Source organism: Bombina bombina, chromosome 3 (genome assembly GCF_027579735.1).
Source record: "Bombina bombina isolate aBomBom1 chromosome 3, aBomBom1.pri, whole genome shotgun sequence".
In the NCBI taxonomy this organism is placed as follows: Eukaryota; Metazoa; Chordata; class Amphibia; order Anura; family Bombinatoridae; genus Bombina; species Bombina bombina.
In genome coordinates, this window is record NC_069501.1 from 102,840,320 (window position 1) to 102,867,901 (window position 27,582).

The following is a 27,582-nucleotide window of genomic DNA, read 5'->3' on the forward strand; positions in this document are numbered from 1 at the left end:
TGGTTATGCAAAACTGGTGAATGGGTAATAAAGGAAATAAAGGGTAATAAAGGAATTACCTATATTTTTAAACAATAAAAATTCTGAAGTAGACTGTCCCTTTAATTGTGTTAAACCACATAGCTTTGCCGTGTTGCTAGTGATAAAAAACATGCTCTAATGAATAACAGCATAGAGCATTTTATCACAATTCCCCCTACCCTAGTTTACTAAGTTCTAAACAATCTTACACCCGATTATATTTTCACATATCTCTAGATATTCCTCAAAGTGTTCTCTTCAAATCTATGACCTATGTCTGTCCTCCTACACCATCACCTATTTCCCCTCCTTTTTCTAAGGCTTCTCTTGTACTGCACCTACTTTATGGAACATTTTAACTCCATCTGAATGTCTCCAAGCTTTCAAAGCTTGAAGTTGTATGTTCAGAGATGCATACCAACTTCTCTCCTAATTCTTCATCATTCTCCAAGCTCACTCAAACAGCACCTTCACATTTTGTCTCATACTAAACCTCTACATTGTAAGCTTTTAGGAACAGGACCATTTCTCCTGTTTCTGTGTGAATTACATAGTCAAGATGGTCAAAATAAAGCACTTATTTAAATTATTTCCAAAGGGGATGCTTCAAAAGCAAATTTAGAATTACAGCATCATAAACAGATTTCAGAAAGTGAATAAACTCATTTGAGAACAAATGACAAAGGGGTAAAAAAAATATTTTTGTATTGTTACTTTTATTTGCAAAATGAACAATAATGAAATAATCTTTACATAGTACCACAATAAAAAGTCTAGAATTCTCTCTCGAACACAGTTATTAAAATGCATATCCGGCATGTACAGTGTAAATATAAATAGACTAGTAAAATAAACAAAACATATGTAAAGGCAAATATAAAACAATATGCATTTTATTCCTGGGATCTGAGAAACATAATTACACGAAGACAGGTTATAAAAGAAAGGTGGTATAGGCTATAGTGCTCAGATTTTGTTCCTCTTTAGGAGCACTTGTATAGGTTTCCTGATAACACCAGATCAGGAGTTTTAATTTAATATACAAGATAAATTTACATTGAATATACATTTTTCAAAAGTATCTGGATAAAAAAGCCTTACCATCACTTCTAAATAATTAGTTTTAATTTAAAGAGACTACAGTAGCAGGTTTACTACTCACGTGCTATTTGTTTCTTCAATGTCGTTCACTTATTTTATTGCCATTACAATTAGCACTTAGGAAAGCTCTGAATCTTCACACTGGGCACCACCATCTTGGAGCTTTTTTTTGTTACGTAACTGCTAAAAAAAACCCCTGCAAAATGTAACGCTTCTGCTCTCTATTATGTGAGCTAAACTGAAGTGTAAAGTACAGCTTTCAGAAAGCCGGTAACATCACTGAACTTTTAAAGTGCACTGCAAGATATTACGCTACAAGATAGCGGCCCCCAGTATAAAATGCAGAGCTTTACCAGCTGGATTCTGTAAGGAGTTAAAAGAATTGCTATAAAAGGACATTAATCAATTTAAGATGGTAATCTAAAATGATAAATCATATAAAACTTTGCAATATACTTTCATTATTTATTTTGCCCCCTTTTCCTGTAATTTCATTCTGAATTTGTGAGCTTTTCAGTTCCTGTTAGAAATGGAAGTGCAGAACTCTGTTATATTCCACACAGCCATTGGCTGCACACTTTAGTGACCTATTTATAACTGTCCCTAGTTGGCTAAAGCAGAGGTGACCTAAGTTACAACATGGCAGCTCTCATTGTTTTATAGACACTCAAACTTTACACTTTTTTGTCGATATTTGAATGAAACGTTGAAAAACTACATCTACATGTAATTCTCAGACTGCATCATCCTATCTAGCATCTATTTAGTGTCCCTTTAAAGAGTGGCACAAGGGAAAACAATAGCATGAGTAGTAACCCTGCTGCTGTAGTTGTAGCCAGCTCTTTGATGTCCCTTTAAATTTACATGATGTGTCCCTAATAGTCTGATTTCAGCACTGTTAGACATCCAATAGAATTCTTCAAGTTTGTTCTGCTAATAACATTTGCATAGATGTTTAAACGTGCATTTTCTGTACACAGACATAGCAAAATATCTACTGACGATTAAAACCAGAATTACTAATAGAATGTACAATAAGCTTGTTTTTGGCAATTTTTTTGCGATTGGCCAGAATCGGTATTAACATGAGTGATTCATCCAAATTAAGCATCAACATAGCACATTATTCACAAACAAAACTGTACATTATAACTTAAAAAATACCAGAATATATAAAACATTCATAAAGAAAAAACTTAAGTATAAAGATTTTTACAGCGGTCAATAATCTTTATAGTACTTTATGCAAAATAAACTAAACAGTGTTTTTATGCCCAACATTCCTTAATGAGACACTGCACCATGATTCTGTCTGCCTTTTAATGTGGTCCCAATGATCCATTTACCTGCTGGAGTGTATTAAAGGGACAATAAACTGCTAGGTACAACTGCAGTAGCACAGAACTCACCATGCTATTTCGTCTTGTGTTTGCCGTTCTCTTATTTTAACTGGTCAGTGAAGCTCTATATCTTCACACGCTGCCATCTTGGCACTTAAGTGCACTCACACACTGTGACATCAGTGGGCATTCACAGATCAGCCTGGTTGTTCTCTTCAGTTAGTGCACAAAACAGAGCTGTAAATATTTGCAGTGGGCACATTTCTCTATATCAGTGATGGCGAACCTTGGCACTCCAGATGTTTCAGAACTACATTTCTTATGATGCTTAGGCACTCTGAAGTACAGTCGAGCATCATGGGAAATGTAGTTCTGAAACATCTGGATTGTGCCAAGGTTCGCCATCACAGCTCTATATTATTCCTGAGGCCTTTTTATATTTGTTATGTAAATTTAAACTGTGAAAAAAAAGCTTATATTTTCTGTTGTGTTATTACAGCTGTACCTTGCACTCCATGTTAGTTTACACAAGGCAGTAGCATCACTAATCTGTGAGAGCACACTGCGTCTATCACATGACCCAACAATACGCAAGCTACAAGATGGCGGCGTCCAGTCCAAAGATGCATTACCAAAAGGCTTCTGCAATGTGTTGAAATAGAAGGGCTTTAAAAAGAGCTGCAGACACAAGATTAAAAGCACAAACATGGTGCGTAGTAATCATGTCAATTAATTTGTACTCAGCAGTTTAATGTCCCTTTAAATTGTTTACAGACAGCTCCTTAACCTTGATGTCAAATAGCTGCTTTTCCCTGTTATAACAACCCAATTACTTACTTAAAGGGACACTGAACCCATATTTTTTTTCATGATTCAGAAAGAGCATGAAATTTTAAGCAACTTTCTAATTTACTCCTATTATCAATTTTTCTTCATTCTCTTGCTATCTTTATTTTAAAAGCAGGAATGTAAATCTTAACAGCCAGCCCATTTTAGGTTCAGCACCATGGATAGCGCTTGCTTATTGGAGGCTTACACCACCAATAAGCAAGCATAACCCAGTTTCTCAACCAAAAATGGGCCGGCTCCTATGCATCACATTCCTGCTTTTTAAATAAAGATAGCAAGAGAACGAAGAAAAATTGATAATAGTAAATTAGAAAGTTGCTTAAAATGTCATGCTCTATCTGAATCAAGAAAGAAAAAAATTGGGTTCAGTGTCCCTTTAAGTACTAGTTATAGAAAAGCTATGCAAATAAGGTTTAGAGAAAAAAAATCATGCCTCTAGTGGGAGCTTGGATAGAGATGTTAATTTTTTCATTGATCTCGCTAAAGTATTGATCTCACTGTGAGAGATAAGATGAGGATTTTGGGTAAATATAGAGATAAGCTAATGAAGTCTGCTCTCTCCGCAAGCTTAGTCCGTTTAATTGGCTTGTGGTTTTAATTAGCAGAAACAGCCATTTCATATATAAAAATATACCAAAAAGGAGCAATTTACCATACATTTTAAACTCTGCAGCTGGTATAACAGGTCATGGTAAGCACATTAAGGGGAGCTTGATTTTATAGTACACTGTCCCTTTAAGTAGATTAGAAAAGAATAAAATATAAAAAAAAAATCTATATGAAATGCAGCTCTGTTAGGATGCAGCTCTAATGCAATTATACAGCATGAAAAGTTAACATAAAAAAAAAAAAAAAATTTTTAAAAATATTTTTATGCTTAACGACTCATTTTACAAGTTAAAATTTAATGAAAAAATAGTGAATTACTGTACATCTGAAATTTTATATAAAAATCGAGGTAACTGTTTGGTGCATACATGATTAACATTCTATTTTCATAGACTGTATCAATCACTTGTTTCTGATACACAGTCACTCAATTCCACCAAATACTAATTCTGGATAGACAGTTAATACAAATACAAAATGTGCACTCGTTGCTTAACAAATGCAGCAAACACTATTCCGTTCCTTTGGCTTGTTTCTCTGTTTGCTCCAACACCTGTCCTAGAATCTCATCAATCACATCAACCTCATAATTTATTTGTTGTAAATCCAAATCTGGCATTAATGTTGTTAGCAACTGTGCAACATTCACTCGTAGAGTCCTCAGCTTCAGGCTGAAAAAAATAAAGATACCAGGGAATTAATTCTGAAATGACATCACACAAGACAAACCTTTCCTCTTTCTATTCTGCCTAGCTACACGTTGAAGAGCAAACAAAACTCAGTTTGGCTGAATTTCACAAGCAGCTTCTAACTACAGATTTCTTGCACATGTGCCCTCCTACAAATAAAAGGCTTATTACTGAACATATTTTTGTACTTTATCTCCCCAAGCACCATGCAGTTTAATTTAACAGCTCCTAGGAGTGGAAATGTAAGCGGTAATCCGCTCAATAGAGGGATAATGCAGCAGGGATGGGGTAGTGCAATACTATGCAATATTATTATTATTAACAAAATAACTCCATAATTTAACATAAGTGTATTTGATAATTTGTTCAATAAAACATTGTTGCTGTTTTTGCAAGCTGGGTGATGTGCCCACTAAAAAGATCCTAGAGAGAACACTGCTATTGCCCACTAAATAGATTCTAGGGAGAACACAGCTATTGCCCACTAAATAGATTCTAGGGAGAACACAGCTATTGCCCACTAAATAGATCCTAGAGAGAACAGCTATTGCCCACTAAATAGATCCCAGAGAGAACACAGCTATTGCCCACTAAATAGATCCTAGAGAGAACACTGCTATTGCCCACTAAATAGATCCTAGGGAGAACACTTATTGCCAACTAGATAGATCCTAGGAAGAACACTGCTATTGTCCACTAAATAGATCCTAGGGAGAACACTGCTTTTGCCCACTAACTAGATCCTAGGGAGAACACTGCTATTGCCAACTAGATAGATCCTAGGAAGAACACTGCTATTATCAACTAAATAGATCCTAGGGAGAACACTGCTATTGCCCACTAAATAGATCCTAGAGAGAACACTGCTATTGCCCACTAAATAGATCCTAGAGAGAACACTGTTATTATCCACCAAAAAGATCTTAGAGAGAACACTGCTATCCCCCACTAAATAGATTCTAGGGAGAACACTGCTATTGCCCACTAAATAGATCCCAGGGAGAACACTGCTATTGCCCACTAAATAGATCCCAGGGAGAACACTGCTATTGCCCACTAAATAGATTCTAGGGCGAACACTGCTATAGCCCACTAAATAGATCCAAGGGAGAACATGTCTGCCATTGCCCACTAAATAGATCCTAGGGAGAACACTGCTATTGCCCACTAAATAGATCCCAGGGAGAACACTGCTATTGCCCACTAAATAGATCCCAGGGAGAACACTGCTATTGCCCACTAAATAGATCCCAGGGAGAACACTGCTATTGCCCACTAAATAGATCCCAGGGAGAACACTGCTATTGCCCACTAAATAGATTCTAGGGCGAACACTGCTATAGCCCACTAAATAGATCCAAGGGAGAACACTGCTATTGACCACTATAAAGATCCTAGGGCGAATATTGCTATTGCCCACTAAATAGATCCTAGGAAGAACACTGCCTGCCCACTAAATAGATCCTAGGAAGAACACTGCTATTGCACACTAAATAGATCCTAGGAAGAACCCTGCTATTGCCCACAAAATAGTTCCTAGGGAGAACCCTGCTATTGCCCACAAAATAGTTCCTAGGGAGAACCCTGCTATTGTCCACTAAATATATCCTAGGGAGAACCCTGCTATTGCCCACTAAATAGATCCTAGGGAGAACACTGCTATTGCCCACTAAATAGATCCCAGGGAGAACACTGCTATTGCCCACTAAATAGATCCTAGGGAGAACACTGCTATTGCCCACTAAATAGATCCCAGGGAGAACACTGCTATTGCCCACTAAATAGATCCCAGGGAGAACACTGCTATTGCCCACTAAATAGATCCCAGGGAGAACACTGCTATTGCCCACTAAATAGATCCCAGGGAGAACACTGCTATTGCCCACTAAATAGATTCTAGGGCGAACACTGCTATAGCCCACTAAATAGATCCAAGGGAGAACACTGCTATTGCCCACTAAATAGATCCTAGGGAAAACAATGCCTGCCCACTAAATAGATCCTAGGGCGAACACTGCTATTGCCCACTATATAGATCCTAGGGCGAACACTGCTATTGCCCACTAAATATATCCTAGGAAGAACACTGCCTGCCCACTAAATAGATCCTAGGAAGAACACTGCTATTGCCCACTAAATAGATCCTAAGGAGAACACAGCTATTGCCCACTAAATAGATCCTAGAGAGAACACTGCTTTTGCCCACTAAATAGATCCTAGGGAGAACACTGTTTTTGCCCACTAAATAGATCCTAGGGAGAACACTGCTTTTGCCCACTAAATAGATCATAGGGAAAACACTGCTATTGCCCACTATATAGATCCTAGGGCGAACACTGCTATTGCCCACTAAATATATCCTAGGAAGAACACTGCCTGCCCACTAAATAGATCCTAGGAAGAACACTGCTATTGCCCACTAAATAGATCCTAAGGAGAACACAGCTATTGCCCACTAAATAGATCCTAGGGAGAACACTGCTTTTGTCCACTAAATAGATCCTAGGGAGAACACTGTTTTTGCCCACTAAATAGATCCTAGGGAGAACACTGCTTTTGCCCACTAAATAGATCATAGGGAGAACACTGCTATTGCCCACTAAATAGATCCTAGGGAGAACACTGCTATTGCCCACTAAATAGATCCTAGGGAGAACATTGCTATTGCCCACTAAATAGATCCCAGGGAGAACACCGCTATTGCCCACTAAATAGATCCTAGGGAGAACACTGCCTGCCCACTAAATAGATCCTAGAGAGAACACTGCTATTGCCCACTTAATAAATTCAAGGGAGAACACTGCTATTGTCCACTAAATAGATCCTATGGAGAACACTGCTATTGCCCACTAAATAGATCCTATGGAGAACACTGCTATTGCCCACTAAATAGATCCAAGGGAGAACACTGCCTGCCCTCTAAATAGATCCTAGGGAGAACACTGCTTGCCCACTAAATAGATCCTAGAGAGAACACTGCTTGCCCACTAAAAAGATCCTAGGAAGAACACTGCCTGTCCACTAAATAGATCCTAGGGAGAACACCGTCTGCCCACTAAATAGATCCTAGGGAGAACACTGCTATTGCCGACTGCTTTTTTAATGTTCATCAAGCACTCTTGTTGCTCTGGTAATGGCTACTTATTCCTTTAACACATATTAGTATATGTATCACTTAGATATGTAACTAGCCAACGAGTCATAAGATCACCTTTCTGATACACCTCAATATCCACATTAGCAATGCTATTTAAACACCTGTATAATAATACCAGTCTGACAAAATGTTGGTGTCCAAGTTAAATGCATAAGAGATCATTCAGTGTCTCGTGCAGTGTGTTATATACAGTGCACAAGGTTTATTTTCTTCAATAAATTATATTCAAGGTTTAAAACATATGGCCTACTGTTTATCATCACTTTGGCACTGATGCCCTATTAGATTTTTTTATGCATTTGTATAGTTAAAAGGGACATGATTCCACGATTTAGATAGTACACCCAATTTTACACAACTTTCCAATGTACTTTGTTTTTTGTTTTTTACTATTAGTAAATTTATACCATTCTCTACATATTCTTTGTTGAAGGAGCAGCAATACACTACTTGGAGCTAGCTGAAATCATCTGATGAACCAATCAAAAGCAGTATTTGTGTGCAGCCACCAACCAGCAGCTAGCTCCCGGTAGTAAATTTCAGCTCCTGAGCTTACCTAGATATTCTTTTCAACAAAGGATACCAACAAAGCAAATTAAGACAATAGAGGTAAATTGCAAAGTTATTTAAAACTAAATGCTCTATCAGTCTATCTGAATCGGAAAAGTTTAATTTTTAAGTTACCATCCCTTTAATTACGAAAATAACAGGCCTATAATATTTGCCTATTAAGGAGGTTCAGCTAGCTATGGGCTCAAGAAGGAATATACATTCTTGGTAGCTTTGTGCTCAGGAGATATGGGACATTCTTAATTATTCCCCATCTTTCTTATTATTGTGTTCTCAATAACATGTCAAGAAGAAAACATTTTTGTGAAAAAATAAATATGGATTCTTAAAGTTGATTCCTGCACAGGTATTTTCCATGTTTAAGGTGTAATTTTTTCGAAAGTCAGTTGAGTAGTTTGGTCCTGTAAACCAGGAAAACAGAATTTATGCTTACCTGATAAATTACTTTCTCCAACGGTGTGTCCGGTCCACGGCGTCATCCTTACTTGTGGGATATCTCTTCCCCAACAGGAAATGGCAAAGAGTCCCAGCAAAGCTGGCCATATAGTCCCTCCTAGGCTCCGCCCACCCCAGTCATTCGACCGACGGACAGGAGGAAATATATATAGGAGAAACCATATGGTACCGTGGTGACTGTAGTTAGAGAAAATAATTCATCAGACCTGATTAAAAAACCAGGGCGGGCCGTGGACCGGACACACCGTTGGAGAAAGTAATTTATCAGGTAAGCATAAATTCTGTTTTCTCCAACATTGATGTGTCCGGTCCACGGCGTCATCCTTACTTGTGGGAACCAATACCAAAGCTTTAGGACACGGATGAAGGGAGGGAGCAAATCAGGTTACCTAAACGGAAGGCACCACAGCTTGCAAAACCTTTCTCCCAAAAATAGCCCCCGAAGAAGCAAAAGTATCAAATTTGTAAAATTTGGCAAAAGTGTGCAGTGAAGACCAAGTCGCTGCCTTACATATCTGGTCAACAGAAGCCTCGTTCTTGAAGGCCCATGTGGAAGCCACAGCCCTAGTGGAGTGAGCTGTGATTCTTTCAGGAGGCTGCCGTCCGGCAGTCTCATAAGCCAATCGGATGATGCTTTTAAGCCAAAAGGAAAAAGAGGTAGAAGTCTCTTTTTGACCTCTCCTTTTACCAGAATAAACAACAAACAAGGAAGATGTTTGTCTGAAATCTTTTGTAGCCTCTAAATAGAATTTTAGAGCACGGACTACGTCCAAATTGTGTAACAAACGTTCCTTCTTTGAAACTGGATTCGGACATAAAGAAGGTACAACTATCTCCTGGTTAATATTTTTGTTAGAAACAACCTTAGGAAGAAAACCAGGCTTAGTACACAAAACCACCTTATCTGCATGGAACACCAGATAGGGCGGAGAACACTGCAGAGCAGATAACTCTGAAACTCTTCTAGCAGAAGAAATTGCAACCAAAAACAAAACTTTCCAAGATAGTAACTTAATATCTATGGAATGTAAAGGTTCAAACGGAACCCCTTGAAGAACTGAAAGAACTAGATTTAGACTCCAGGGAGGAGTCAAAGGTCTGTAAACAGGCTTGATCCTAACCAGAACCTGAACAAATGCTTGAACATCTGGCACAGCTGCCAGTCTTTTGTGTAGTAAGACAGATAAAGCAGAGATCTGTCCCTTTAGAGAACTTGCAGATAATCCTTTCTCCAAACCTTCTTGTAGAAAGGAGAGAATCTTAGCAATTTTTATCTTATTCCATGGGAATCCTTTGGATTCACACCAACAGATATATCTTTTCCATATTTTATGGTAAATCTTTATAGTTACCGGTTTTCTGGCCTGAACCAGAGTATCTATCACAGAATCTGAAAACCCACGCTTCGATAGAATCAAGCGTTCAATCTCCAAGCCGCCAGCTGGAGGGAGACCAGATTTGGATGTTCGAATGGACCCTGAACAAGAAGGTCCTGTCTCAAAGGTAGCTTCCATGGTGGAACCGATGACATATTCACCAGGTCTGCATACCAAGTCCTGCGTGGCCACGCAGGAGCTATCAAGATCACCGAGGCCCTCTCCTGATTGATCCTGGCTACCAGCCTGGGAATGAGAGGAAACGGTGGAAATACATAAGCTAGGTTGAAGGTCCAAGGTGCTACTAGAGCATCTACTAGAGTCGCCTTGGGATCCCTGGATCTGGACCCGTAGCAAGGAACCTTGAAGTTCTGACGAGACACCATCAGATCCATGTCTGGAATGCCCCATAATTGAGTTATTTGGGCAAAGATCTCCGGATGGAGTTCCCACTCCCCCGGATGGAATGTCTGACGACTCAGAAAATCCGCCTCCCAGTTTTCCACACCTGGGATGTGGATCGCAGACAAGTGGCAGGAGTGATCCTCCGCCCATTGAATTATTTTGGTCACTTCTTTCATCGCCAGGGAACTCCTTGTTCCCCCCTGATGATTGATATACGCAACGGTCGTCATGTTGTCTGATTGGAACCTTATGAATCTGGCCTTTGCTAGTTGAGGCCAAGCCCTGAGAGCATTGAATATCGCTCTCAGTTCCAGAATGTTTATCGGGAGAAGAGACTCTTCCCGAGACCATAGACCCTGAGCTTTCAGGGATTCCCAGACCGCGCCCCAGCCCACTAGACTGGCGTCGGTCGTGACAATGACCCACTCTGGTCTGCGGAAGCTCATTCCCTGGGACAGATGGTCCAGGGTCAGCCACCAACGGAGTGAATCTCTTGTCTTCTGATCTACTTGAATCATTGGAGACAAGTCTGTATAGTCCCCATTCCACTGTTTGAGCATGCACAGTTGTAATGGTCTTAGATGAATTTGTTCAAAAGGAACTATGTCCATTGCTGCAACCATCAACCCTACTACTTCCATGCACTGCGCTATGGAAGGACGAGGAACAGAATGAAGAACTTGACAAGTGCTTAGAAGTTTTGACTTTCTGACCTCTGTCAGAAAAATCCTCATTTCTAAGGAATCTATTATTGTTCCCAAGAAGGGAACTCTTGTTGACGGAGACAGAGAACTTTTTTCTATGTTCACCTTCCATCCGTGTGATCTGAGAAAGGCCAGAACGATGTCTGTATGAGCCTTTGCTTTTGACAGGGACGACGCTTGTATTAGAATGTCGTCCAAGTAAGGTACTACTGCAATGCCCGAGGGGGTCTTAGAACCGCTAGAAGGGACCCTAGTACCTTTGTGAAAATCCTTGGAGCAGTGGCTAACCCGAATGGGAGGGCCACAAACTGGTAATGCTTGTCCAGAAAAGCGAACCTTAGGAACTGATGATGTTCTTTGTGGATAGGAATATGTAGGTACGCATCCTTTAGATCCACGGTAGTCATAAATTGACTTTCCTGGATAGTGGGTAGAATCGTTCGAATGGTTTCCATCTTGAACGATGGTACTCTGAGAAATTTGTTTAGGATCTTCAAATCCAAAATTGGTCTGAAAGTTCCCTCTTTTTTGGGAACTACGAACAGATTGGAATAAAATCCCATTCCTTGTTCCTTTATTGGAACTGGGTGTATCACTCCCATCTTTAACAGGTCTTCTACACAATGTAAGAATGCCTGTCTCTTTATTTGGTTTGAGGATAAGTGAGACATGTGGAACCTTCCCCTTGGGGGTAGTTCCCTGAATTCCAGGAGATAACCCTGAGAAACTATTTCTAGCGCCCAGGGATCCTGAACATCTCTTGCCCAAGCCTGAGCAAAGAGAGAGAGTCTGCACCCCACTAGATCCGGTCCCGGATCGGGGGCTACTTCTTCATGCTGTTTTGTTAGCAGCGGCAGGCTTCTTGGCCTGCTTACCCTTGTTCCAGCCTTGCATCGGTTTCCAGGCTGGTTTGGGTTGTGAGGCATTACCCTCTTGCTTAGAGGATGCAGAATTAGAGGCTGGTCCGTTCCTGAAATTGCGAAAGGAACGAAAATTAGACTTATTCTTGGCCTTGAAAGGCCTATCTTGTGGAAGGGCGTGGCCCTTTCCCCCAGTGATGTCTGAAATAATCTCTTTCAATTCTGGTCCAAATAGAGTTTTACCTTTGAAAGGGATGTTAAGCAATTTTGTCTTGGATGACACATCCGCTGACCAAGACTTAAGCCAAAGCGCTCTGCGCGCCACGATAGCAAACCCTGAATTTTTCGCCGCTAATCTAGCTAATTGCAAAGCGGCATCTAAAATTAGCCAACTTAAGTGCGTGAACTCTGTCCATAACTTCCTCATATGGAGTCTCTCTACTAAGCGATTTTTCTATTTCCTCGAACCAGAACCACGCTGCTGTAGTGACAGGAACAATGCACAAAATGGGTTGTAGAAGGTAACCTTGCTGTACAAAAATCTTTTTAAGCAAACCCTCCAATTTTTTATCCATAGGATCTTTGAAAGCACAACTATCTTCGATAGGAATAGTAGTGCGTTTGTTTAGAGTAGAAACTGCCCCCTCGACCTTAGGGACTGTCTGCCATAAGTCCTTTCTGGGGTCGACCATAGGAAATAATTTCTTAAATATAGGGGGGGGGAACAAAAGGTATGCCGGGCTTTTCCCACTCCTTATTTACTATGTCCGCCACCCGCTTGGGTATAGGAAAAGCGTCGGGGTGCACCGGAACCTCTAGGAACTTGTCCATCTTGCATAATGTCTCTGGAATGACCAAGTTGTCACAATCATCCAGAGTAGATAACACCTCCTTAAGCAGTGCGCGGAGATGTTCTAATTTAAATTTAAATGTCACAACATCAGGTTCAGCTTGTTGAGAAATTTTTCCTGAATCTGAAATTTCCCCATCTGACAAAACCTCCCTCATAGCCCCTTCAGATTGGTGTGAGGGTATGACAGAACAATTATCATCAGCGCCCTCCTGCTCTTCAGTGTTTAAAACAGAGCAATCGCGCTTTCTCTGATAAGTAGGCATTTTGGATAAAATATTTGCTATGGAGTTATCCATTACAGCCGTTAATTGTTGCATGGTAATAAGCATTGGCGCACTAGATGTACTAGGGGCCTCCTGTGTGGGCAAAACTGGTGTAGACACAGTAGGAGATTATGTAGTATCATGTTTACTCCCCTCATCTGAGGAATCATCTTGGGCAATTTCATTATCTGTGGCAGTACTGTCCTTACTTTGTTTGGACGCTATGGCACAATTATCACATAAATTTAAATGGGGAGACACATTGGCTTTCATACATATAGAACATAGCTTATCCGAAGGCACAGACATGTTAAACAGGCTTAAACTTGTCAACAAAGCACAAAAAACGTTTTAAAACAAAACCGTTACTGTCTCTTTAAATTTTAAACAGAAAACACTTTATTACTGAATATGTGAAAAAGTATGAAGGAATTGTTCAAAAATTACCAAAATTTCACCACAGTGTCTTAAAGCATTAAGAGTATTGCACAACAAATTTCAGAGCTTTAACCCTTAAAATAACGGAACCGGAGCCGTTTACAAATTTAACCCCTATACAGTCCCAGCTATAGCCTTTGCTGAGATCTAACCAAGCCCAGAAGGGAATACGATACCAATTGACGCCTTCTAGAAGCTTTTCCAGCAAATTTCAGATCCTCACACATGCATCTGCATGCCCTGCTCTCAAAAAACAACTGCGCAGTAATGGAGCGAAAATGAGGCTCAGTCTACAACTAGGAAGGCCCCCTGACTGGAAAAGGTGTCTAACATAGTGCCTGCCGTTTAATAAACGTTCCCCAAGTTTATAAACGCGAATTGTCAGCATAAATATGAATAAAATGCCCAAATAAAGCAATCGATTTAGCCCATAAAAATGTCTACCAGTTTTTTAGCCCATATTAAGCCCTTTATTCTGTTTGTTTGACTAAGAAAATGGCTTACCGGTCCCCATGAGGGGAAATGACAGCCTTCCAGCATTACATGGTCTTGTTAGAAATATGGCTAGTCATACCTTAAGCAGAAAAGTCTGCTAACTGTTTCCCCCAACTGAAGTTACTTCATCTCAACAGTCCAATGTGGAAACAGCAATCGATTTTAGTTACTGTCTGCTAAAATCATCTTCCTCTCACAAACAGAAATCTTCATCCTTTTCTGTTTCAGAGTAAATAGTACATACCAGCACTATTTTAAAATAACAAACACTTGATAGAAGAATAAAAACTACATTTAAACACCAAAAAACTCTTAACCATCTCCGTGGAGATGTTGCCTGTGCAACGGCAAAGAGAATGACTGGGGTGGGCGGAGCCTAGGAGGGACTATATGGCCAGCTTTGCTGGGACTCTTTGCCATTTCCTGTTGGGGAAGAGATATCCCACAAGTAAGGATGATGCCGTGGACCAGACACACCAATGTTGGAGAAATAGTGATTTTGTGTTTAGCAAATGGAGAAATTATTTTTATGCTCTTAGTAATTTGAAGTATGTAAATATTAGATGTGCATTTGTCTTCTTCGTGACAAAACAAATGCCAAAGATGGTGGCTGCCAGGTGCAGTCAACTATTTCTTGAGCTGGATTTTTTCTTGTGAAAATGCCACACATTAAGGTGATCGTAAATTTCAACCATTAAGAATGTTGCAATTTAAAATATATTAGTTTACAAGCAAAATTGAATAATTATTATTAAAAAAGTGCATATATATTTTATAATAAATAACAATAACAACAAGATTTAAAAACCTTATACGTAATCCTGTGTTCCTCTGCCCCCCTTCATTTCCCTTTTTTGGCTGGGCTGTAACAGAGAGCAGTCCCACCCACTCTCTACATAAGCTTCCTAAGGGCTGGACTTCAAGAGTGTCATATGACACACACCCCTGATTGGATGTTCATTGGAATGGTCATAGAAAAGTTAATCCCAGTGGGCCGGCATAATATTGTAATAGAAGTATTACTAAAGGCACAGATTTAACCCTTTTCACAGATATATATATAAAAAAAAAGTACAAATATACTTTTTTAATGGCAAAGATTACATATATGGCATTTGATTAGCCAAAGTTTACCATCACTTTAAAATCTGTGCAAATCCTGATCTTAGTATGCTGCACTTTCACAAGAAGAAATCTGGCACTGAAAATAGCCGAATTCCTCTAGCTGCCACTATCTTCAGCATTTATTTCCAGATGAACGCACATATAAAGTAAATATAGATATTTAGATATTCATAGCAACTAAGGCTTTTACAGAATATGATTTTTTTTTTTTTTTTTTTTTTTTTTTTATAAGTCTGTGGCATCAACAATGGAAAAAATGTCAAGTCCCTTTCACTGCAGGCTTCAGATCTATAGTTTAAAAAAATAAATGATATACATTATGGTGAAAAAATTATATACATCAAGAAAAATATACATTCTCCGTACCTATCATCACTAATCACCATTGAACTAGTTGAAGCACCATCCTTGTTCATCTGTTGAACCATCGCCTTCATCTGGTCGACCTCCATTTTAAGATTGTTTTCCCTCGATTTCATCTGCAGGTTTTCCTTTTTTATCTGTTCAACCTGCAACCAAATATTACAGTTTGACATTTAGAATAAGTCACCACCCTAATTACCAAAAATAATCTTAGCCCTTTAAGTAGTGGTCAATTATCATGTAACACTTTAATCATTTAAGTAGCAAAATAATGTAAAAACATTATTTATGTAAGAACTTACCTGATAAATTCATTTCTTTCATATTGGCAAGAGTCCATGAGCTAGTGACGTATGGGATATACAATCCTACCAGGAGGGGCAAAGTTTCCCAAACCTCAAAATGCCTATAAATTAGGGATGCACCGAAATGAAAATTCTAGACCGAAACCGAAAATTCAGGATGCCCTTGGCCGAAAACCGAAACCGAAAATGACTTTTTCCCCCAAATGATTTTAAAAGTTTTTTTTCTATAATTTTATTATTAATATAAGACTATATATATATATATATATATATATATATATATATATATATATATATATATATATATATATATATTATATTATATATTAATATATATATGTATATATATATTATATATACACACATATTATATATATATAGTTGCTGGAGCAATCTCTAAACATTGGGACTTGGTACACTCGGACAAGTCTTTACCATTCGTGAAACAACAACACCCTAGAATGGTTTATCAAAGAGCGAGAAACTTGCGGGACCTGCTAGTAAAAACGGATCCAACTAGGTGCTATGAGAATACTACATGGCTAAAATCCAACAAAAAAGGCTGCTTTAAATGTGGCGACTGTGTCACGTGTGACAGCATGCTTAAAGGTGACACTTTCCAGCATCCACATACGAACAAGCGCTACAAAATCAAACACAGACTCTCATGCATGAGTACCTATGTGATTTATATGTTGATTTGCCCCTGCTCCCTTATCTATATAGGGAAAACGGTCACTACATTTCGGGAGCGTATGGCCAATCGTGCGATCAGGGAAGCCATCAAAAATGGCGACTCTGATCAGCCAGTAGCACGCCATTTCGCCACACATAAACATGGTGTATCGAGTTTAAAAACCATGTTGATTGATCAAGTACCACCGCTGACAAGGGGAGGTGACAGGGGCAATCGACTCCTACGAATGGAGACAAGATGGATCTAACACTTTGGATACCATAGCACCTAGGGGATTGAATACTATGCTGGATTTCTCGCCATTCTATACTGCGAGTTGATTTAACTTCTCTACATGGACTATAACTGTTTATTCTACCATAAAACATATCCACTATCAATGACTTTTAAATATGACTTTTTATCACTCTCAATTCATAAGTCCTCAGGTATTTTCTGCCATACTCCAGGAGACACCAAGAACACACGATTTGACTAACTGCAGACATGTATGTACATACTAGTCATTATCCAAGATTTGAGATGGTTAGTGATGAGTTTTTACCCATTTCCCATAATTTTTCTCATATAATTGTTTATAGATGGTAATGTAGTATTGCATATATGCCTGCTGTTGGCTTAGGTTGATGCATGTTCACCATATTCATGCCTTTATGTTGTTACATTCGATCATCTATGATCGATTACCTTTGTTGTTTTTAATACACTGGCATTCTGACCTATGGCTAAACTGTGGTATTCTATAGCTCCCTTTAATGCTGACACAATAGGATTTCCTTGTTAATGTTTAAATTGAATACTTGTACCCTATTGGATGGACATTTCCTTATTGTCTGAGATTATCGTCAGACAACAAACAGTTGTCACCATGACAACCGGCGTCACCACGTGGTTCACGTGGATGACGCGATCTCCGGTCACATGACTTCCGGTTTAGCACCATGCAAGCCGCGAATGCGGCTTGGCGCCATCAGATGCCACAGGGTTATTTAAGGTGAAGGGGTAATGTATGTGTTAGTCGTTTTTTTGTACATTCAAACTGTTTGTATTATGCATTTGATAAAGGGGGTGGAATGCCTCCGAAACGTCATGCATTTTTAACTTAAACTATTAAATGTTATTTTTTACTCTGAACCAGTGAGTGCCTTTTTTCCTACATACATATATATATATATATATATATATATATATATATATATATATATATATATACACGCACACACACACATTTATATATAATATATGTGTGTGTGTATATATATATATATATATATATATATATATATATATATATATATATACATATACATACACACATAATAATCTGCATTGAGGTACAAAGCAGGCAGCTTGGGGTTAAGCATGGTACTGAGACACAGAGGAATGCAAGAGATCGTATTACCAGTGCTTGTGGATTGTAGCACCAAACAATTACAGTTCTCCTGTCAGTGTGCAAACGGCCCCTACATATTGCATATAATGAATTCTTATCTGGACTGTCTCCCTGTCTAGCGGTGACACATTTGTAAAAGCAGCTCCTTGTGCAGGACTCAGGAGGAGGAGGTAACAGCTGCTTGTACTGAAACAACGCTGCAGCCCGCTCTGTCTGTTTACACAGTAAACTTTCCGTGTCAGATGAAATTTATGACACTTGCCTGCAGAGCCATATAGTTACTTGTAACGGATCCTCCGGTCAGTGAGTGTGTGAAAGGCTAACACGTATATTTACCTTTATCTGGCTCCCTGTCTAACCGTGACGTTATTTGAAAAAGCAACTCATCGTGCAGGACTCAATGAGCTGCTTTTTCAAATAAAGTCACAGTTAGACAGGGAGCCAGATAAGGGTAAATATACGTGTTAGCCTTTCACACACTCACTGACCGGAGGATCCGTTATAAGTATAACTATATGGTTCTGCAGGCCATTGTCATAAATGTCATCTGACACGGCAAGTTCCCTCCCTCTCTCACTCTGCCGCTCTGCTTCAAGTTGTTAGTGAACACAGCCCAGTGCCGCACCCCCTCTACCCGCGAGGCATTCTGGGGCATGTAGTTAAAGTTGAATATGGCCTAGAAATAACCCAGCCACACGGGGCTAAATGTAGATGCGTCTTCTAACTACTTGTTGCGGTCAGTGAGGCACGGGGGGAGGACACTTAGAGGGATACAAATCTGGCTGCCAGGGGTTGATTTTGCGGTGGATAGGGGTCAATTTAATTTCAAATAGAACATGCAATTTTCGGCCCGTTTTCCCCTCTTTCGGCCGAAATGGGATAGGCCCATTTTCGGTGGCCGAAATTTCGGTGCATCCCTACTATAAATACATCCCTCACCACACCCACAATTCAGTTTAACGAATAGCCAAGCAGTGGGGTGATAAAGAAAGCAGTAGAAAGCATCAACAAAAGAAATTTGGAAATAATTGTGCTTTATACAAAAAATCATAACCACCATAAAAAGGGTGGGCCTTATGGACTCTTGCCAATATGAAAGAAATTAATTTATCAGGTAAGTTCTTACATAAATTATGTTTTCTTTCATGTAATTGGCAAGAGTCCATGAGCTAGTGACGTATGGGATAGCAATACCCAAGATGTGGAACTCCACGCAAGAGTCACTTGAGAGAGATAAGAATAAAAACAGCCAATTTCCGCTGAAAAAATTAATCCACAACCCAAAAATGAAATAAGTTTATTCTCATAAATGAAAGAAAAAAACTCAAATCAAAAGCAGAAGAATCAAACTGAAACAGCTGCTTGAAGAACCTTTCTACCAAAAACTGCTTCCGATGAAGCAAATACATCAAAACGGTAGAATTTAGTAAATGTATTCAAAGAGGACCAAGTTGCTGCTTTGCAAATCTGATCAACTGAAGCTTCATTCTTAAAGGCCCATGAAGTGGAGACTGAGCTAGTAGAATGAGCTGTAATTCTCTGAGGCGGGGCCTGACTCGACTCCAAATAAGCTTGATGAATCAAAAGTTTCAACCAAGAAGCCAAAGAAATAGCAGAAGCCTTCTGACCTTTCCTAGGACCAGAAAATAAAACAAATAGACTGGAAGTCTTCCTGAAATCTTTAGTAGCTTCAACATAATATTTCAAAGCTCTTACCACATCCAAAGAATGTAAGGATCTTTCCAAATAATTCTTAGGATTAGGACACAAGGAAGGGACAATAATTTCTCTATTAATGTTGTTAGAATTCACAGCCTTAGGTAAAAATTAGGGTTGCACCGATACCATTTTTTTAAGACCGAGTACAAGTACCGATACTTGTTTTCAAATACTCGCCGATACCAATTACCGATACTTTTTTTTTTAATATCATGTGACAGTTAACCAAGCACAATACAGACTAATTATTTAAGATTCCTTCTTTATAATTATGAAGGACTGTAACTTAAAAGACATTATGAAATAATAAAACAGTTTTATTTGTCATAAAGTTCACAGAACATGTTTATAAATAAAAATATTATAATAAAATATATTAATAACAACAACAAATAACAAATATAAAATCACAACCAACCAAAAGTACAATACAGTAAAAAATAGAACAGTGCACTGTTTAATCATGGGGAACAACACTATGGGCTAAATTACATTTGACTGGTAAGCTTTACCAATGCTCTCATTACATGTCCTTCTCCATTAAAGTCTATGGATTTGGAAATGTGAACAAAGCATTGATAAAGCTTACCAATCAAATGTAATATAAATCTAGTCCTATAATTGCAGGATGAGTGTTCATTGGAATTAACTTAATTTTTGCCATGAGTACTCTTCCTGCAATTATATAAGCTAACCTATGGATGTTCCTCAGAGTACAGTATGTTTTGAACATCATTGTGCAAGATGAGAACTAGCAGTAAAAAGGCAATTTAGCAATTAGAATAATTTTTCAAAAGTTAGTGGCAAGTTCTTTTTAAGGAACAGAACAGAAGCCTCTGTGCATGTTCAGCTATAAGTCTGTTTTTGCTATCAGTAAGGAGGTTTGACTCTAAGTTGAACAGTCTTCCACTTTCCACACTACTGCATGGGGCACAAAGATATTTTTGGACCATTTTAGCCAGAGCTGGAAATCTCAGTTTATTAACTGACCAGTACTTCAGGGGTTTGTCTGAACGAGGTACAGGGATCTCTCCTACAATAATACAAATAATAGCAATTTGTATTGGCAGAACAGTAGTAAACAATTTTTAGTTTAGTCTCCACTTCAGCTTAAAATGAAATGGGAACATGCAGTTTGAAAAAACGCCACAAGATAGCATATGGGTAGGAAGTGAAGGTATCGGTTTAAGTATCGGTGCATTTGCATGAGTACAAGTACTCATGCAAATACTTGGTATCGGTACTGATACCGATACTGATACTACTATCGGTATCGGTGCAACCCTAGTAAAAATTGAAAAGAAGTCCGCAAAACTGCCTTATCCTGATGAAAAATCAGAAAAGGAGACTCACAAGAAAGAGCAGATAGCTCAGAAACTCTTCTAGCAGAAGAGATAGCCAAAAGGAACAACACTTTCCAAGAAAGTAGTTTAATGTCCAAAGAATGCATAGGCTCAAATGGAGGAGCCTGTACAGCCTTCAGAACCAAATTAAGACTCCAAGGAGGAGAAATTGATTTAATGACAGGCTTAATACGAACTAAAGCCTGTACAAAACAGTGAATATCAGGAAGTATCGCAATCTTTCTGTGAAATAAAACAGAAAGAGCAGAGATTTGTCCCTTCAAGGAACTTGCAGACAAACCCTTATCCAAACCATCCTGAACGGTAAAATTCTAGGAATTCTAAAAGAATGCCAAGAGAATTTATGAGAAGAACACCATGAAATGTAAGTCTTCCAAACTCTATAATAAATCTTTCTAGAGACAGATTTACGAGCTTGTAACATAGTATTAATCACTGAGTCAGAGAAACCTCTATGACTTAGTACTAAGCATTCAATTTCCATATCTTCAAATTTAATGGATTTGAGATCCTGATGGAAAAACGGACCTTGAGACAGTAGGTCTGGCCTTAACGGAAGTGGCCAAGGCTGGCAACTGGACATCCAAACCAGATCCGCATATGACTGTTCCACTATGATTTCAGAGATCACTCTTGGAAGGAGAACTAGAGGCGGGAAAATGTAAGCAGGATGATAACACCAAGGAAGTGTCAGCACATCCACTGCTTCCGCCTGAACATCCCTGGACCTGGACAGGTATCTGGGAAGTTTCTTGTTTAGAAAAGAGGCCATGAGATCTATCTCTGGAAGACCCCACATCTGAACAATCTGAGAAAACACATCTGGATGGAGAGACCACTCCCCTGGATGTAAAGTCTGACGGCTGAGATAATCCGCCTCCCAATTGTCTACACCTGGGATATGCACCACAGAGATTAGACAGGAGCTGTATTCCGCCCAAGCAAGTATCCGAGATACTTCTTTCATAGCTTGGGGACTGTGAGTCCCACCCTGATGATTGATATATGCCACTGTTGTGATATTGTCTGTCTGAAAACAAATGAACGGTTCTCTCTTTAACAGAGGCCAAAACTGAAGAGCTCTGAGAATTGCACGGAGTTCTAAAATATTTATTGGCAATCTCGCGTCTTGAGATTTCCAAACCCCTTGTGCTGTCAGAGATCCCCAAACAGCTCCCCAACCTGAAAGACTCGCATCTGTTGTGATCACAGTCCAGGTTGGACAAACAAAAGAAGCCCCTTGAACTAAACAATGGTGATCTATCCACCACGTCAGAGAGTGTCGTACATTGGGATTTAAGGATATTAATTGTGATATTTTTGTATAATCCCTGCACCATTGGTTCAGCATACAAAGCTGTAGAGGTCTCATGTGAAAACGAGCAAAGGGGATCGCGTCCGATGCTGCAGTCATGAGACCTAAAACTTCCATGCACATAGCCACTGAAGGGAATGACAGACTGAAGGTGCCGGCAGCCTGCAACCAATTTTAAACGTCTCTTGTCTGTTAGAGACAGAGTCATGGACACTGAGTCTATCTGGAAGCCTAAAAAGGTGACCCTTGTCTGAGGAATCAAGAAACTTTTTGGTAAATTGATCCTCCAACCATGTAACCAAAGAAACAACACAAGTTGATTTGTCTGAGATTCTGCAGAACGTAAAGACTGAGCTAGTACCAAGATATCGTCCAAATAAGGAAACAACGCAATACCATGTTCTCCGATTACAGAAAGTAGGGCACCTAGAACCTTTGAAAAGATTCTTGGAGCTGTTGCTAGGCCAAATGGAAGAGCAACAAATTGGTAATGCTTGTCTAGAAAAGAGAATCTCAGAAACTGGTAATGTTCTGGATGAATCAGAATATGAAGGTATGCATCCTGCAAGTCTATTGTGGACATATAATGTCCTTGCTAAACAAAAGGCAGAATAGTCCTTATAGTCAACATCTTGAAAGTTGGTACTCTTACATAACGATTCAAAATTTTCAGATCCAGAACTGGTCTGAATAAATTTTCCTTCTTTTGGACAATGAATAGATTTGAATACCCTTGAGAGACAATGCTCTGAATGCATTGATTTTGGACAGAATTTATTCAAATATCCATGAAAAACCTTAATCTGCCCCATACCAGCTGAGCCGGAATGAGGGCCGCACCTTTGGTTTCCTAAATGGCTTGGATTTATTCCAATTTGAGGAAGGCTTCCAATTGGAAACAGATTCCATGGGGGAAGGATTAAGTTTTTGTTCCTTATTTTGACGAAAGGAACGAAAACGGTTAGAAGCCTTAGATTTACCCTTAGGCTTTTTATCCTGAGGCAGAAAAACTCCCTTTCCCCCAGTGACAGTTGAAATAATAGAACTGAATCCAACTGAGAACCAAATAAATTACTACCTTGGAAAGAAAGAGATAGTAATCTAGATTTAGATGTCATATCAGCATTCCAAGATTTAAGCCACAAAGCTCTTCTAGCTAATATAGCTGAAGATCTAACCTCAATTTTGATAATATCAAAAATGGCATCACAAAATGATTAGCATATTGCAGTAAGCGAATAATGCTAGATATGTCAGAATCCAATTCTTGTTGCGCTAAATTCTCCAACCAGAAAGTTGATGCAGCCGCAACATCAACCAAAGAAATAGCAGGTCTGAGAAGATGACCTGAATATAAATAGTTCATTCAAAGGGGGGTATTGAAGAGATGCAGGCAGCACAAAAAATTGATTTTCCGTAAAAAACAAGACTTTATTTCATCCTTTAAAATATATACAAGCACAATCCATGGTAGTTACCCATACACACAGGGAGAAAAAAGGCTGCTTCCGACGCGTTTCCTGCTCACAGGGAGCACTTCATCAGGGATAGCAGCTGCTTCCCATACATGCTATTTATTCAAAAAACTATAAGTCCGGTCTCAAAGGGAGAACAGAAAATGTCTACACCAAGATACCCCAGTAGATCAAACAAAGGGTCAAAAAACGGGAAATAACAGAAGGACAATATATAATCAACTTGTCCAGCCTACAACTCACTGATGACCAATACAAAGTGTTGGCTAAAGGGTTAGGTTTTGCTCCAACAAGTGACTTTAATTTGTTTGATGTGTTACTAGATCTTAATAAATTTATGAGAAAAAATAACCCTTAAGAAACATTTTTCAATGTTAGAGGTTGCTAATGATCCAGACAGTTCTAGCAACAATGTAACATCAAATTTACATGTATTTACTACTGAAAATGTAGAAACACTAGGTTTCAGTGAGTTGTGTGATATCACAGATTTAGCAAACCTTCACAGAGATAGTTTGCGATATAATGATGTAGGCCTAGTAGTACCCAAAAGTGATATGAAATTTACTAATAAATGTTTTTATCCCTCACAGTCTAGGGGTGAAAATATAGACCTATTTCACACTATAGTTGAACAGGAAATAACAAAACTATACAATAGTGATAGAAGTAGAATCACTAACAAGAATAGTAACCTTACAGGGAAAGAAAGATTAGCACTCAAAAGCCTTCAAAAGAATGAGAATATAGTGGTCACTAGCTCCGATAAAGGAGGATCAATTGTTATCTTAGATAGGTCAGCCTATGAAGATGAAGCGTTTTTGCAGCTAAATGATACAGATACTTATAGAGCTTTAACGTTTAATCCTACCTCTAAATTTGTAAAAGAATTAGATTCCCTATTAGAAGAAGGCAAAAAGCTAGGTATCAAATGAAAAATCAGCTGACTTATTATTGGTAAGGTTTCCTGTGATATCAACTTTCAAACACTTGCCTAAAATTCACAAAAATCCAACAAAGCCACCAGGGAGACCCATTATTTCCACAATAGGTACCCTAGGTGAGAAATTAGGAGAATGGGTCGATGGCTTTTTACAGCCCATAGTGATTAATTTACCTGGACATCTTAGGGATACCATACAACTCTAAAGGAAGTTAGATGGGTTTGAGCTGAGAGATTCAGATTTATTACTAACCATTGATGTAGTGTCATTATATTCTTGTATCCCCCACCAACAAGGAAATTCTGAAATTATATACCAATTTTGATGTAATTTTCATCAGCTATCTCATAGATGTAGTTAGCTATTTGTTAACGCATAATTATTTTGTCTTTAAAGGCAAGATGTTTTTACAGCAGAGAGGCACGGCAATGGGGGCAAAATTTGCCCCCTCATATGCAAACATCTATCTGGGCTACTTTGAATTGTTCAAAATATTTGGGGACCTCAATGCCTTTAAAGAGAACATTAGATTTTACACCAGGTTCATCGATGATGTCCTTATAATTTGGAATGGAAGTGTAGAACAGATGAAGGATTTTGTTACATCATTAAATAACAACAGTATGAATTTGAAATTTACATGGAATTGGGCAGGTGACAGTATTAACTTTTTGGATTTAAAAATTAAAGCAGACATGAACAATAGAATAGTAAGTATGGAAACATACAGGAAGGAACTAGCAGGTAACACTATTTTAAGAGCAGAGTCGAATCATCCCAAGCACTTAAAGTGCCATACTTAAGGGACAATTTATGAGGCTGCGCCGTAATTGTAGTAGTATAGGTGACTATAACAGACATTCTGATCAACTGAAAAAATGATTAGTTGATAGAGGCTACAATAAGAAGACTTTAGAGCATACACAAAAGTGTGTGAGAGAAATGGACCGAGATTTACTTCTAAAAGATAAAAGTAAAAACGATGATGCAGAAGGTAAAATAGTGTTCTCCACACAATTTAACAATCAATATCATAAGATCTGTAACATAGTAAAAATATATCTCCCAATCTTAGAGAAAGAGAACTCATTAGTTCATATATCTAATAATGGAGTAAAATTTGTCTCTAGGAGAGCTAAAACTATAGCGCAATATGTCAACAAGAATTTCTCAGACTCTCAAGGGGAGATAACAGATAGTGCAGATAGGTGGCTATCCCCTAAGAAAGGTACCTTTAAATGTGGTGGAAGACCATGCAAAAGCTGTAACTATGTGAAGACAGGGAATATATTTGAATCGTTTACTACAAAACATGAATTTAATATTTTTCAGCATTTTACATGCCAATCTGATTTTGCTGTATATTTAATAACTTGTAAGCTGTGTGGCAAACAGTATACAGGTAGAACTATCAGAGCTGTGAAAGAGCGTATACGTGAACATCTTCTATCTATTGATGCGAAAGAACCCAAAACCCCAGTAGCTAAGCACTTTGCAACACATAGATATGGAGCTACTTATAATAGAGCCATGCAGGATCAAATACTGGCTTTATTTCAGTTCCAGGTGATCGACAGGGTACCTAAGAGAATTTCTGGGGGGGACAGGCTAGCAAAACTCAATAGGAGGGAAGCGTTCTGGATCCACAAGTTGGAAACCGGTTTCCCAAAAGGTATGAACAAAATATGGGACCTACAATTGTATACCGGTGACTAAGGTTTGCTAAGTCTACCCTCCTATGAATTTCAAATAAAAAGCATTATAAGTTTATAATCTTTAAAAATCATGAATAGAAATGAACTAAGAATTGGTTTTTTGTATCTCACATTTTCATGTATTAACTGTTAAACTAAATTAGAATCATGATCCAGACTAAAATGCAGACTACAAATTTAGATGAAAGTCAAAAAATTATGCTCCCACTAACAAAATCTTTTCTTTATGATAGATTAACCCCTTAGTGACCGAGGACGTGCAGGGTACGTCCGAAAAAAAAGGCAGTTAACGCCTGACGACATACCCTGCACGTCCTCGGCTAAAGTGAGTGCTGGAAGCGATCAAGAACGCTTCCAGACACTATTACAGTACCGCAGAGATGCCTCGATGTCCAGGCATCCCTGCAGTACTGTTCCGGAGTGCCGGGACCGGATTGATCACTCCCCCTTGAGTGATCACTTCCGGTTTTGCTCCACGTGGAGCCCGGCAGTGCAGCAGAGCATCGGAAGCGATCGGACACGCTTCCGATGCTCTGCTAGTGTGCTAAGTGCCTCGGTGGGTCGAGGCACTTAGTTAGTATATAAATTAAATAAAAATTGTGTTAAAAAAAAACGTAATAAAATAAAAAAGCCCCTATATAGCCCCCCCCCTCCCCCATGAGGCTTCCAAAATGGCGATGCCCAGTGCATCATGGGGCCTCTGGGGGTGTCCCTAGCCTGCCTCATCATAGGGGCAAGCTAGGGTCACCCAATCTGAGCCTTCCCACAAAAAAAAAAATAATAATAAAATCTCCCATTTGTCTGATCAGGTCAATATTTGTAAATATTGACTCTAATCAGTGTGGATCTCCCTCCCTCTCCTTACTTGTGATTTTGTTGGAGAGAGAGAGAGACCTGTATTTTAGCAGAGAGAGATTTATTTCTTTTATTTGTTAAAAAATTTAAAATCCAAAGGCTCTTTTCAGAGCCATTAACCCCTAG

The 27,582-nt window shown here is 38.8% G+C and overlaps 1 protein-coding gene across 1 annotated transcript in view; it reads right to left on the reverse strand.

Annotated features, from left to right (window-relative positions):
- Positions 1–718: 718 nt before the first annotated feature.
- MORC3 (MORC family CW-type zinc finger 3) overlaps positions 719–27,582 on the reverse strand; it is a 340,436-nt gene continuing 313,572 nt past the window's right edge. Inside the window, exons 16-17 of the mRNA XM_053705944.1 lie at positions 15,678–15,820; positions 719–4,591 (exon numbers count right to left, since the gene is read on the reverse strand). Of these exons, the coding sequence (XP_053561919.1) occupies positions 4,432–4,591; positions 15,678–15,820 (303 nt within the window). The 3' untranslated portion in view covers positions 719–4,431. The remainder of the gene's footprint in view (positions 4,592–15,677; positions 15,821–27,582) is intronic.